Below are 14,076 nucleotides of genomic sequence, written 5' to 3' on the forward strand. Positions count from 1 at the left end.
CTGGCCGCCTTCACGCTCGCCCTCTGGGGTGAGTACCAGCGCGCCCGCCATGCGGAACGGGTGACAGTGATAACGCCACAGAAAGGAGCCCCGTGGCTTCCCTCGGGGGTGTCTGCCAACGCGGGTCCAGGAGGGCTGCATGGGAGCTCGATGTGAGACTGGAAAAACGCCTCCCAACCCCCTGTTGCTTTATTCCTGAACCAGCCTGGGTTCCTCCACCCGCCTCCCATTTGCTATTATTGCAAGGCATGTTTCCCCTTTGCTAAAAGGAGCGAACAGTCATGCACATTTCAGCTGCAGTTAATGGTTCTCAGTGTGGAGTGACTTGGAAACCTGATTGGGTCTTCGAGTGAATTTCTGCACATTACAAATAGCTGGGCGCATGCACGTTGAGACAGAAAACACTTTAGTTGTTAACCCATCTGCTAAATCTTATCAGGAAAGGGAGGAAAACAGGCTCGGTCATTTGCGCGAGGTGTTAAGTAGATTTGCACCTGAGAATTGCATCTTTTTTTTTTTTTTTTTTTTAACAGGGGAGCTAAGGTGGTGTGTGGGGAGTGGGGGTTTTGCCTTCAAAGGCTCATACACTCTCGCTTGTCGCTGTGACGGACAAGGGGACTTTCTCCCTCCAAATCAGGGAGCCATGCCCTGCAGCGGTGAGGCTGAGCAGGGATGTCAGAGAGGGACTGGGGTGGGGGCCTGCATGTGTGCAGAGGGAGTCAGTGAGGCTAATGATACTGCCTGAATATGCAGGTGAGAGCGTGCATCCGTGAGCCTCGTGGGTGAATGTGTGCACCAGTGTGTGTCTGAGCCTCAGCATGGCTATCTGAATGGCGTGGTGAGGACAGAGTGGGTACACAGATGTGTCTGTGTGTGAGGTAGTTGTACAGTTCTGGGTATCTCTGCCTTGGTTTTTTCTGGGTATCTCTGCCTTGGTTTTCTAATTAGATCCTGAGGGAAATAGATGTTTTTTAGATGGCATATTGCTTGTACATAATCTTAGTTACCTTCTTCATGCTAAAAGGTAATAACCAGTATAATTAGAAGGGATTGTGCCCATCTGCCTTACTGAAACTAGGCACCTGGAGCTCTAGCCAGTTGGGCTCAGTGGATAGAGGGTCGGCTTGTGGACTGAAGGGTCCTGGGTTCAATTCCGGTCCAGGGCACATGCCCAGGTTATGGGTTTGATCTCCAGTGGGGGGACGTGCAGGAGGCAGCCAGTCAATAATTCTTTCTCATCATTGATGTTTCTATTTCTTGCTCCCTCTCCCTTTCTCTCTGAAATCAATAAAAACATATTTTAAAAGATATGAACACAAAGAATCTTTCAATTCTTTTATATTCTGCATATTTTGGAAAAAGTTCCCTTATTTTTAAAATAATGCATATAACAACAAAAACAGCCCTACACTTGTCTGGGCTTTATAGCTTACAAAGCACCATTATTTTTTTAAAAAAATATCTTTTTATTGATTCCAGAGATGAAGGGGGAGAGAGAGGGGGAGAGAGAGAAAAACATCAATGATGAGAGAGAATCATTGATTGGCTGCTTCCTGCAGACCCACACTGGAGATGGAGCCCAGAACCCAGGCATGTGCCCTGACCTGGAATCAAACCGTGACTTCTTGGTTCATAGGTCGATGCTCAACCACTGAGTCACGCCAGCAGGGCTACCATTACGGTTTAGTCCATTCCTTCTTGTGGCCCCATGTCAACCCTAAGGGGGAGGATCACTTCTAATTTGGAGACGAGGAAAGGAGCTCCGGAGGGGAAGACTTGCTAGAGAATCTGGCCTCCAGATTGGAGGCTTCCAGTGCTTGTCCTGGCGCTTCTGTGAACGCATGGCTGCTACGCAGGATGCCGGGTGGACACCAGCCTTGTGTTTGTTTCCGAGCGGCCCCTCCTTTCTTCCCTCCCCATGCCATGGCATTGCCTTTTTAAAAAAAAAGTATTGAATTTCAGAGACAGAAAGGAAGGGGGAGAGAGAGAGAGAGAGAGAGAGAGAGAGAGAGAGAGGGAAACATTGACTTGTTGTTCCAGTTATTTATGCATTCATTGGCTGATTCTTGTAAGTGCCCTGACTGGGAATCGAACCCACAATCTTGGCACATTGGGACGATGCTCTAACTAACTGAGCTATCTGGCCAGGGCACCATTGCCCTTTGCAGAGCTTCCCTCATCCTCAGCCTTTGGTGCCCTCTGTACTCTTCCTCTGCAGGTCTGCTCTCCAGATGTCCACTCTTGGGGCGTGTTTTCCTCTTTCCCCACTAGCCCTTCTTGCATCCTTTCCTTTCAAGGCTCTGCTAAGTGACTGACTAATCTGACAGACCAAGTCATTACAGGGAACTAATACCTGCAAGCAACTCCGCTTATTACTCTTTTGGGGAAGTACTTCCATTCCAACCAAAGCATTTATTATCTTACTAGAGGCCCAATGCATGGAACTGTGCAAGGCTAGGCCTTCCTTCCCCCGGCTGCTGGCCCTGGCTTCCCTCTGGCCCCCGGGACCCAGACTTCCCTCCAGCCACCCCAGGCACCCGGGACCCTGCCTTCCCTCGTAGCCCCGGCTTCATCCGAAAGGTCGTCCGGTCTAATTAGCATATTACGCTTTTATTATTATAGATTGCGAAGGAAAACAGTCTAGAACGAGCTCTGGAAGAGCAATATAGTGATGCCTGAAGGTTTGGGGGTATTAGAGGAGTTTGCTCAACATACATTACTACCCACCTCATAATACATTGATGCTATTCCTTAGTTAAATACAACCATCATTAATATGTCAGATTCTTCCTTGTCATACGTTATTACCAGGAAAATTGAAAAGGAGGCAGTAGGTGAGATGGTTTATGCAGAGCATCCCAGGAGTTACTGCGTGCAGTCAGCGACATGGCCGTGCACTGCCGTTCCTGCCTGTTCCGCGTGCGGCCTGTTCTTGGATATCCAGAGGGTTTCAGGCAGCGGTGCTCTGGCGACCGCGGGCTGGGGACACAGACTCCCCTCTGAGGTCACCGTGCGAAGGGCCAGCAGACGGGAGGGGCGCGGAGGCCACTTGCAGGGCTCTGGCCAGGCCCTCAGGCGCGTCTCCCCGCCTGCAGCTGGACTTTGACTAGAGGAGGGGACCAGTGGGCCTGCTCTCTGAAGATACCCGGGTTATTGTCATCTCAGGGGCATCGTAGAAAAAGAGGCCGCCCCCCTCCCCCCCATTCACCAGCCCGACGGCATACATTCTGCCCTCCTCCTCCAACTATAAACCATGAGCGGTGCTCCTGTCTAAGGCCCTCTGATCTACTTTATCAGAGCACATCAGCTCTCACCTATAGTCATCCAGCAAGTCATCCCCTGTCACACCCCACAGCTCCACGCCCCCTCACCCAGCAAAACCGACGGCAGCTCAGCCTGGTCACTCTGTCAGTGCTTACTGTTACCTTCGCTCCCGCCCGTGTGCTTCCTCACCTCTGGTTTATTCTCAACACAGCGGTCACATCATGCAGTTTCATAGTCAGCTCATGTCATTCCTCCACACAGAGCCCCATGCCACTCTAAGCTCAGGCCGAAGCTCCAATCACGGCCTTCCAGACCAGCCACAGCCCTCCCGCCCCTGTCTCTGTCCTCACGTCCTCCCTGGGTTTACTGTGCTCTTTGCTTTCCACAAACGCACTCCCACCCCCGGCCTGGAGCTGCTCTTCCCTCTGGCGCCTTCACACAGCTCTCGCCCTCCTCTCTCCTTCAGCTCCTCCGCCTCGGGGGCTGTCCCCAGTGAGCACACGCACTGCCTCCTCTGGCCTCTCTTATTCTGCCTCCCAGCACTTGTGGCAATGTAAGCTGCTCATTTTCTCTCTCCCCGCCCTAAGGCAGGCGCCGTGAGGGCAGAGATGGCTCCTGGGAGTTCCCTGTTGGACTCTCAGTGCCGGGCACCCAGCAAGCAGGAAAGTGAACACTTAGATGAAGCCCAGAAGGACATTAGCAAGTGACGTTTGTACAAAGCACACTTGTGTCGATTATTCCAGAGGGTTTTCATGGAAAATATATTGGATAAACATTATTTTCAGCACTTTTATTGATGCATAAATGGGTCTCGGAGAGGTTAAATAGGAAATCAAACACCAGCAGTTGCCAAATACCATCTTCATCCCGCCTCTGTCATGGTGACCGCACAGCGCACTTTCTGCTCTGCTTTTGAAGTGTCCGAGCCGCACTAACTTACCTTCACCACATCTCGTTAAATATGAGGGCACACTCTCCACACCACATCTCCTCCACTCTGATTCCTGTGGAGATCACCCCTCCTCCTTCCTTTCTGTTTCCACCAGGCCTGGAATCAAGACTCCAAACCCATCGCAGACCGCGGACTGGGTCTCCCAAATGTGCACCCGCTGGTGTGACCGCGCAGAAGCAGGTCGCCCCCTGCAGGCCCCGGCAGGACCAGCCCAGCTAGCTTGCTTGAGTTTAAAACCAATTACATTTATTGCCTCTAAATATTTTAGACTTCACTCAGCACCACTAGGATTGAGGCTGCGTTTAAAATGAAAGGCGTTGCCTTCCAAGTCAGTCAAATATAAAATTTCATTTTTTACTCAAAATTAATTGGCTAGCCTGACTTCCAGCTCTAAATAAAGCTCTCCTCCGCTTTTGGACACGGCTGTCTGCAGTACAGGAGCAGACTGGTCTAATTATCAATGTGCAGTGCTTTATATTTTTCGGGGTTCTGTTTTTATTATTAATTCATTAAAAGGTAGCATCAGCCCTGGCCGGTTTGGCTCAGTGGATAGAGCGTTAGCCAACAGACAGAAAGGTCCCAGGTTTGATTCCGGTCCAGGGCACATGCCCAGGTTGGGGCTGGATCCCCAGTACTGGGTGTGCAGGGGGCAGCCGATCAATGATTCTCATCATTGATGTTTTTATCTCTCTCCCTCTCCCTTTCTCTTTGAAATCAATCTATAAAGAGGAAAGCCTAAGTGACTGGCAGACCGGCTGATTGGTGGCTATGATGCACATTGACCAATAGGGGGCAGATGCTCAACACAGGAGCTGCGGAGCTGTGGTGACTTGGCAGCTGAGGTTCTCGGGGGGATCCAGCACTAGAGAGGAGGGAGCCCGATTCCGGGGTGCGTCACCCGAGAACCGCCCTCTCACAATCTGGGACCCTTGGGGGATGTTGGAGAGCCCCCAGGCCAGGCCGAGGGACCCCACGGGTGCACGAATCCATGCACGGGGCCAGGCCTCTAGCCCAGTGGCTCCCCACTTTGGGTCTGGCTCCTGGCCTCTAGCGCATTGCAGAGGTTGTGGGTCTGGTCCTTACAGAAACTTTCGACTCGATTAGCTAAATCTGTCAGCAAACTTGGTCTCATGAGCCACATGCGGCTCTTTGGCCCCTCGAGGGTGGCTCTTCTACAAAATACCACGGCCTGGGCGAGTCTATTTTGAAGAAGTGGCGTTAGACGAAAATTAAGTTTAAAAAATGTGGCTCTCAAAGGAAATTTCAGTCGTTGTGCTGTTGATATCTGGCTCTGTGGGCTAATGACTTTGCCGACCACTGAGCTGAATGAAGAGACATGCAGGACCTACTGGCTGTGGCCCCGACATCTGGCGCCCGCCCACCCACTTAATGTCGATTTCCAGTGGAGGCAGCGAATGTCCCCGCTACCACACTGGCTGGGAGACCGGCCCCGCCTCCCTCCTCCTGGGCGGACAGGAGCACCAGTGGGCACCCTCCGGGGAGGGCAGGAGGCGAAGGAGCACTCAGGTGGGAAGAAGGAGGTTCCCGGGGCTGAAGGGCCTGGGCGGAAGGGCCTGGGCGGAGCCTGGCATTGAGCAGGGTCCTGCCTTAGGCCATCAGGTTCCCGGCTCAGTAAATCCCATTCGCTAAATAATTGCACTTTGTAGCCAAATGCCCAGGAGTTGTCAGTTACTGCCCAAGTGAGGGTGAAGTGAGATGAATGAAGCGAGACAGACACAGAGAGAAAGTGACACAGTATTGGGAGGAGAGGGGCAGGAGCCAGGTTCTGGGGCGCCTCACTGAGAACCGCCCTCTTGCAACCCAGGACCCCGGCGGAAAGGGGATCAGAGAGGAGTTTCGGCCCCATGCCCGCAGGCCAGGCCGAGGGACAACCCCACCCCTACCCCAGGGCACAAAACCTCTAGTATAAATACATATTTTTAAAGGTAGCATCAGGATTCCTGACTCACGAGTCCTCGTGGTCACTGCTTCAGAGCCACCCCTGTGTGCCTCGCAGGCTCTCCTGCCGAACACTGTTCTGCGTTTGTGAGCAGCTGCCGCACCAGAAAATTAGTTTTTAAAACATTGAGCTAAACTCAACTCCTGTAACTGTTGGAGAGAATCTGTTTACCGTTCACAGACCAGCCTTCAAACAGCAGAGGACAGAGCGGTGGTGTGTTTGCCTCCCTTTGTCCCTCAGGGAATTCTCTCCGGACCTCGCTCCCTCTGGGCTCGGCCCCCGGAACACGCCCCTTCTGTGGAATCTGACCCCTGACCGGTGCCCTGGCGGGCTTCATCCTGAGCGGGCAGAGGGGCTGTTCCCGCTTTCTGTGCATCGTCTGTTACCGCCGCCGCCCGCATGTCCCTGTTGGCAGCCCCCGCCCACCTGGACACGTTCTAATTTGCAGACAGAAATGCTTGCCTTTGTCACAGGCCACGAGTGATCAGAGGCGGGGCTGTAAGAACCCCACAGTCTGACCTCTCCTCGCTCTGCTTCTCCCCGAAAAGCACTGCTCGGCCTCCTGGGCCGTCACTCACTCTCCCCTCCTGGCTGCTCCAGCCGCCACCGTGCACACGCATTACCTCACTCTTCCTAAACAGATATAACAACCTCTCACGGCTGGAAACCTCTGACCCTCACAGTGTGCAGGACATGGGGGTCTTACAAGGCGGGTCCTGTCTGTCTGTCTGTCTGTCTGTTTCACTGCTCACCACCATTGCCATTGGCGCTCTCCCAGCTGCTGGGAGCAGAGCGGGCCTGGTCTGTGATCAGAGGCCTGGTCTGTGCTCAGAGGCCTGGGTTGTGTGTGTGTGTGTGTGTGTGTGTGTGTGTGTGTGCGTGCTCCCTGCGGGGCGCGGCCTCAGGGCAGGTTGGGGTTCTCCCACCTCCCCACCTCAGCCTCACTGGGCCTGGCCTCGGCGATGCCGCTGAGGGAGGGTGCTGGGTGCGCCCGCCCTGCCTCCTCTGGATTGGAGGAATCTGAGGGCAGGCTCGGGGCTGTGCTGCCTCCTCCACGGCCACATCCAGTTGAAACGTTTCGAACGCCGCTCGCTCAGTGGCTCTGGGTCACCGTGCCTCCTCGATGCCCCTCCGTACCTGCTGGGGTGTGCGTGCTCCGGAGCACAGGGGCAGTGTACACACATGTACGTGGTGTTTTCAGACTTAGCTCACGACCCTTCCTTCTCTGTCTCTCCCTCCCTCCTGGCCCCGCCCGCCTCCCAGGCGCCTGCTCCCCGGTGTGCGTGGAGGTGCCCTCGGAGACGGAGGCCGTCCAGGGCAATGCCATGAAGCTGCGCTGCATCTCCTGCATGAAGAGGGAGGAGGTGGAGGCCACCACGGTGGTGGAATGGTTCTACAGGCCCGAGGGCGGAAAAGACTTCCTGGTACGTTGGCTGCCGCCTTCGCCTTCTCCCATGGGCCCCTGTGCTGTGTGCCCGACCCCTGGGGGTGGGGAGAATGATCTGACAGACACTGGCTCCTTCTCTCCGAGCGCTGTCGGCTCCTCTCCTCCGCAGAGACCGGCGGCCTCAGTTTACCCAGCCTCTGGGCAGGAAGGGCCCCGGGCCAGCCACAGGCCTTCCTGGTCACAACAGAAGGAGAGGTAACTGGTGCTGAAAGCCGACTGAGTGCGAGTCACCTGACGGGCACTTTGTAGGTGTTTGTGTTTACCTTCTACACCCTCCAGCAGGTGGATTGAATTAGCAGAACAACTGAATCCTGGGCCCCCTCCTGCGGGGGGCCATGCCCTCTCAGAGGGGAGCAGTCCGAGGCCCGGGCTTTCCCATGCCTCCACACTAACGAAACTTCCTTTCCTGGTCTCTGCACCAAGCACCATTTTGTAAGACAAGAGGCCTGGTGCATGAAATTTGTGGGCTTGGTGAGAAGGGCCCCTCAGCCCGGCTGATGCCCTTTTGCAGTCTGGCAGCCCTCGGGGATGTCAGACTGACAGCTCAGGTCCGCTCCCCGGGAGGAATGGGCCTAAACTGGCAGTTGGACATGCTTAGAGCTGCTGCAGAGGCTCCCACCACGGCCGCTGTGCTCGCCTGGCTCGCCCCTGACCACCAGGGCCAGCTCCTGTGTTGAATGTCTGGCCCTGGTGGTCAGTGCACTTCATAGGACTGGCCGTGCCACTGTTCTGTCAACTTACATATTAGCCTCTTGTTATATAGGATGACGTCGGTGAGGCAGCTGTATTAGTCATGAGGCTTCGCGAAGCCCGGGCCTCAGGCTCGACACTGAGCTGCTCTGTGGGCAATGCGGGCAGTCTGGCTGGGAGAGGGGCTGGGCGGCCAGGATGCCACCGGGAAGCAGAGAGCTGCCAGCTGCTGGGCACACATGGGCGTTCTGCTTTGGGCTGAACTATACTACAATGGTCCCGGAGCTCCTAGTAACATTGTCTCTCCTTTAGCTCACGATCCCGGTAAAATGGGAATTACAGGGATGACGTGGCGGCAGTCACTGTACCCGGTGCAGCCACATCGGGTGAGATAGTTCAGTGGTTCTACTCTGGGCCGGACCTCCCAGCCCGAGACGGCAGCATGGTGACAGCAGAGCGGGAGTCTGTGCGGCTGCGCCTGCCAGGGCAGTGCCGTTCTGACTGGCTGGCGCCAGCGCTGAACGGCTGTCATAGACTTTGAATCCCACCTCGGGAAGGACCCTCTGTGTCTGGAGCCAGGCGGCCTGCATGTGACTCCTGACTCTCCAGCCTCTTAGTTTCCTGTGTCCTGAAACTACACACTGTTGACCCTCTCTGTGACTCAGTTTACTCCCCCTTAAAATGGGGCATAAACCATGGAGTTTACTGGGAATCGTGAGCTTTCATTTTTAATGCACTTAGGATAGTTCTAGAAGACAGGAAGCACTCCTTAAGAGCTTGCTAAAGAAAGAACCATATACACATATCCGGACCAGGCCCCTGACCGCAGCCACGCACCCCGTACTGAGGGCCTCGTGTCCCGGGCAGCGTCTCCGCGGCCCGGAGATGGCGATGGCGCAGGTGCGGCATCTCACCTGCCCTCCGCCCGGCTCTCAGGGCCAACCTCGTTGCCAGCTCCAGGCTGCACGGCCCGTCTGATGGCGTCTGTCCCATCAGGTGCCTGAAGGGGGACAGCAGGCCTCCCGGGCTGGGCTCGGGGCCGGCCAGGACGGAGGTTCCTCCGGGTCCGAGAACCTGGCTGCCTTGGCCCCCGGGGCCCCTGGCACTCAGGCCTGGTCCGTGCCAGCGCCCACTCCGCTGCCAGGCCTGGCCAAACCGGAGAGGATGAGGCTCAGGAGGAGGAAGGGAACATTTAAAACTGTGCTGCAGACAGCGCGATGGGACAGACACCATGTGAGGGGCAGTGCTCCGGACCCCGCTGCCCGGCAGCCGGCCGGTGTGCCAGGGAGCCTTGAAATGTGGACAGTGCCACAAGGCACCGGCCTTAACTTTTTAAAATATATTTTATTGATTTTTTACAGAGAGGAAGGGAGGATAGAGAATTAGAAACATCGATGAGAGAGAAACATCGATCAGCTGCCTCCTGCACACCCCCCCACTGGGGATGTGCCCGCAACCAAAGTACATGCCCTTGACCAGAATCGAACCCTGGACCTTTTAGTCTGCAGGCGGCCGCTCTATCCACTGCGCCAAACCGGTTAGGGCATGGCCTTAACTTTTATTCGCTGTAGCGATCGGAGGGAAGGTAAGTGGCTGCACGTGGCCGGACGCAGGATGGGCAGCACAGCCGCACAGGGGAAACGGGTGTCCGAGGGGGGTTTGAGGGGATTAGAGACCATATTGCAGCTATAATCCAGCCCAAAGCAGACGCCCGGTGTGTGCACAGCAGCCTCTGCCCCCGGCGGCATTCCGGCCGCCCAGCCCCTCCTGGGCCCGGCCAGACTGCCCGCACCGCCCAGTGGAGCAGCTCAGGGTGGAGCCCGAGGCGCGGCTTTGCGATGCCCCATGACTAATACACCCGCCCTCCTGACTGCGGCTCCTGTGCTCTCACTGGCTGCCCAGGACACACCGCACCCGTTCCTATTGTTTCCACTTCCTCCCAGGCCTCGGTTCCTCCCAGCGCCCCCTCCTGGTCCCGGTGCTGTCCGCCCGGGCCCACCTCCCCCTGCTCTCCGCTCCTCCCTCTGACCCCCCACCCGCGTTTGGAGCTCTGAGCAGCCATCCCCTTCCTCCTGCGCCTGCAGTTCCTTCTCCTTCCTGCCCTCCCCTCGCCCCGCCTCAGCCCTCCGTCCCGTCCCGCTCGGGCCTACCCCTGCCCCTCTGCCCGCAGATCTACGAGTACCGGAACGGCCACCAGGCGGTGGAGAGCCCGTTCCAGGGGCGGCTGCAGTGGGACGGCAGCAAGGACCTGCAGGACGTGTCCATCACCGTGCTCAACGTGACCCTCAACGACTCCGGCCTCTACACCTGCAACGTGTCCCGCGAGTTCGAGTTCGAGGCCCACCGCCCCTTCGTGAAGACCACGCGGCTGATCCCCCTGCGCGTCACCGAGGAGGGTGAGCCGCCCCGGGCCCCGGCCTCCCGCGGGGAGGAGGTGGCTGTGCACAGGGCCGTGGAGGTGACAGCCACAGTGTCACCACGGCCAGCCAGCTCACCTCTGCCTTCCTCGCGGACAGGGCGTGGAGGTGAGGGTGGAAGGTGGAGATGAGAGTGGAGGCGAGAGTGAAAAGTCACCTTCCTAGTCCCTGACCCGCATCCCAAGGGAAAGGAGACGGCCTCCGAGAGGCGCATGCTGCCCACTGAGCCGCACTCCCCCTGTGCTGGACCTGCCTCAGTGGCTGGAAAGTTGCCCTCCAGACCAGGAGCGCTCAGCCCAGCGAGCCCAGCACCCCTGCAGGATGGGCAGCCCAGCTTACCAGGGGGGGCGCTGCGCTCTCCGATGGCGCACAGGCCGGGAGGGCTGCTGGGGGACACGGCCCTGACCGACCGCCTGGCCGCCTTGTCTTCTGTCTCCGGCACAAACCCTCGTGCACGGTCCCTCCGAGCTCTCCCTGCAGAGCCCCTCTCCGCTGGGAGGAGGGGAAACGCTGAATTTTTATGTAAAACCTTCCCGTTAGGGCGGGTGTCCTTTCGCCAATCTGACTCCATGTCTGTGCAATCCCTCCAGCGTTGGGATGGGTTTCTCCTGCGCGGTTTGCAGCCTGCTGAGGGGCGTCTGCCCTGGCTGCGGTGGCACCTCGCCAGGCTGCGGCCCCGCCCGCCCCGCCCTCAGGAGGCTGTGCTTTCTCAGCAGGCTCCCTCAGCCTCTCAGCCTCTCAGCCTCTCTCCCGCCACACCCAGCGTTCCCGCTGCCCCAGTGCGGCTGGTGCCCAGGCCAGAGGGTGGCATGGACAGAAGGGGAGGTCAAATGAGACAGGCCTCTGCCGACAGGCCAGGCTCCCAGCACCAGCCCGCACACTGAGTGTTGTCCTGTTTTGGGATAAAACGTGTGAACAAACTTGAATGCGAAGGACACATGCCATTGTTTGGACCGGCAGTCGCCGGCCTTTCGGACCTCACGGACAGTCAGTGGCCCGCGGACCCCCGGCTGGCGGGACCGCTGGTTTGGACACTGTGACACAGGCGGTCAGTCCGCAGGGCAGAGGCGCCTCGGCCACTGGATCCCCCAAGCCTGCCCCCCCCCACCTTCCGCCCCCCCCCGCCCGCGCCCCCCAGCCCACGCCCCCCAGCCCGCGCCCCTGTGTGCAGTGAAGGTGGGTGGAGCTCTCGGAGGTGTTCTGTCCTCCGCCGCACACACTGGCCCTCCCTGGTGCCCTCACCGTCCTCCCCTGGGAATGTTGCCTGGTGACCGACCGGGACCTGGGCCTCTGTCTCCGCCTCTGCTCTCGGCTTTGGCCTCCGGAGACCCCGGCAGCCAACGGGAAGCACGGCAGGCTGCTCCGAGCCAGTGCCCGCCGGGCACAGACAGGCCAGAGCAGGAGCAGGAGGAAAACAAGGCTGCTGTCAGAGCCCGGTGCCCCCCGGGGGCCAGCCGCCCGCTTCCTCCCTGAGCCCCCGCTGCGGGGGTGCGGCTGGCCTGTGGGAGGAGCCCCTGCTGCGGGGGTGCGGCTGGCCTGCGGGGGTGTGGCTGGCCTGCGGGAGCAGAGCCTCTGCTGCGGGGGTGCGGCTGGCCTGCGGGAGGAGCCCCTGCTGCGGGGGTGCGGCTGGCCTGCGGGAGCAGAGCCCCTGCTGTGGGGGTGCGGCTGGCCTGCGGGGTGCGGCTGGCCTGCGGGGTGCGGCTGGCCTGCGGGGTGCGGCTGGCCTGCGGGGGTGCGGCTGGCCTGCGGGGGTGCGGCTGGCCTGCGGGGTGCGGCTGGCCTGCGGGAGCAGAGGGCTCCTCCGCCTCTGTTGGTGGAGGGGCGGCTGGGTGAACAGCGCGGCCTGGCTAATTCGCACCAGGAGCCGGAGGCCGCCAGACCTGTGCCTGGAGGCGGCTCGTCTCCAGGGCGTCTTCCCCCTCCTCCCCCCACTTCCTGCCACGGCTCCTGTCTCCTCGGCGACCCCTGGCCGGCAGCCGCCCTCCCCCTCGGCACACACGCTCGCTCGGATTCCCAGAGCCCCTCACTCTGCCCGGCACCCCCACTCCTCCGTTCCGGGGCCCCAGAGACGCTTCCTCTGGCTCTGTTCACCCTGGACTTCCTCTGGCGCCTCCTCTGGGCGCGGGGACAGACCCAGGCCTTCGAGGACGGAAACACGGGATGGAAACATGGGACGGAAACACGGAATGGAAACACAGGACGGAAACACGAAGCAGAAACACGGAACGGAAACACAGGACGAAAACACGGAACGGAAACACGGGATGGAAACACGGATGGAAACACGGGATAGAAACACGAAACAGAAACACGGGACGGGAACACGGAACGGAAACACGGGACAGCTGTGCTGCTGCTTCTGGGCTGAATTTAAAGGACAGGCGTGCTTCAGGCTGCGCACTCCGCCGGGGGCACAGCAGCCTCTGAGGAGAGCCGGCAGCTCCGGCCTCGGCTGCACCGGGTGACCGGGTGACCGGGTGACCGGCCCGGCTGCTCCGCGGAGCCCAGGCCGCGGTAGCTGTGCGGAGCGGGCTGCAGGCTGCGGCCTCAGGGGCCGGTGGGAGCTGGTGAGGGAACGGCTGGGCCTTCCTTCCCACCAGGAAGGAATGTGTCAGGACATTTACTTCTCATCGTCATTGGTCACGAAACAACGAAGACCAGTATTCACACTCATCCATCCAGCAAACACTGCGGAGAGTTCTGAGTGTTCTGGGAGAGAGAGCCCGCGCTGGTTCGGAAGTAACAGGACTGTCTGCAGTGAGCAGAGCAGACAGAGCCCCGTACCCGGGAGAAGAGCCCAGAGCACGGAGGGCCACAGCCCTGCCCGCCCGAGGGGGGAGGGTGCGGGGACGCTGGGGCCTCCCGGAGGAGGGGCCTGGACCGCAGGAGGGAGCCTGGGCCCCAGGCAGCAGTGGGACGACAGACACAATCGGGAAGCGGGAAGAGGAAGAAGGAATGTCCGCAGACCCCAAAGGCCCGCGGTGTTTTTTTAATTTTTTAATTTTTTTATATTTTATTGATTTTTTACAGAGAGGAAGGGAGAGAGATAGAGAGCTAGAAACGTCGATGAGAGAGAAACATCGACCAGCTGCCTCTTGCACACCCCCTACTGGGGATGTGCCCACAACCAACGTACATGCCCGTGACCGGAATCGAACCTGGGACCTTTCAGTCCGCAGACCGACGCTCTACCACTGAGCCAAACAGGTTTGGGCGGCCCGCGGCGTTTGAGCAGGGAGCTTTGCGAGGAGAAGGCTGGGCTGGGCGTGGCCTTGTGAGCGCCATGAGGAGAGGCGGCTCCGTCCGAGGCGGCATGGCGCCGGAAGGAAGGGGTTAAACGGGAATG

At 58.7% G+C, this 14,076-nt stretch overlaps 1 protein-coding gene across 1 annotated transcript in view; it reads left to right on the forward strand.

Moving 5' to 3' along the window:
- Window positions 1–14,076, forward strand: part of SCN3B (sodium voltage-gated channel beta subunit 3) — a 42,521-nt gene that overhangs the window by 877 nt on the left and 27,568 nt on the right. Inside the window, exons 1-3 of the mRNA XM_084868443.1 lie at window positions 1–28; window positions 7,440–7,600; window positions 10,484–10,709. The exon at window positions 1–28 is cut by the window's left edge and continues 877 nt beyond it. Of these exons, the coding sequence (XP_084724569.1) occupies window positions 1–28; window positions 7,440–7,600; window positions 10,484–10,709 (415 nt within the window). The remainder of the gene's footprint in view (window positions 29–7,439; window positions 7,601–10,483; window positions 10,710–14,076) is intronic.

The sequence above is a fragment of the Pipistrellus hanaki genome (assembly GCF_964339955.1).
Source record: "Pipistrellus hanaki genome assembly, chromosome: 19".
In the NCBI taxonomy this organism is placed as follows: Eukaryota; Metazoa; Chordata; class Mammalia; order Chiroptera; family Vespertilionidae; genus Pipistrellus; species Pipistrellus hanaki.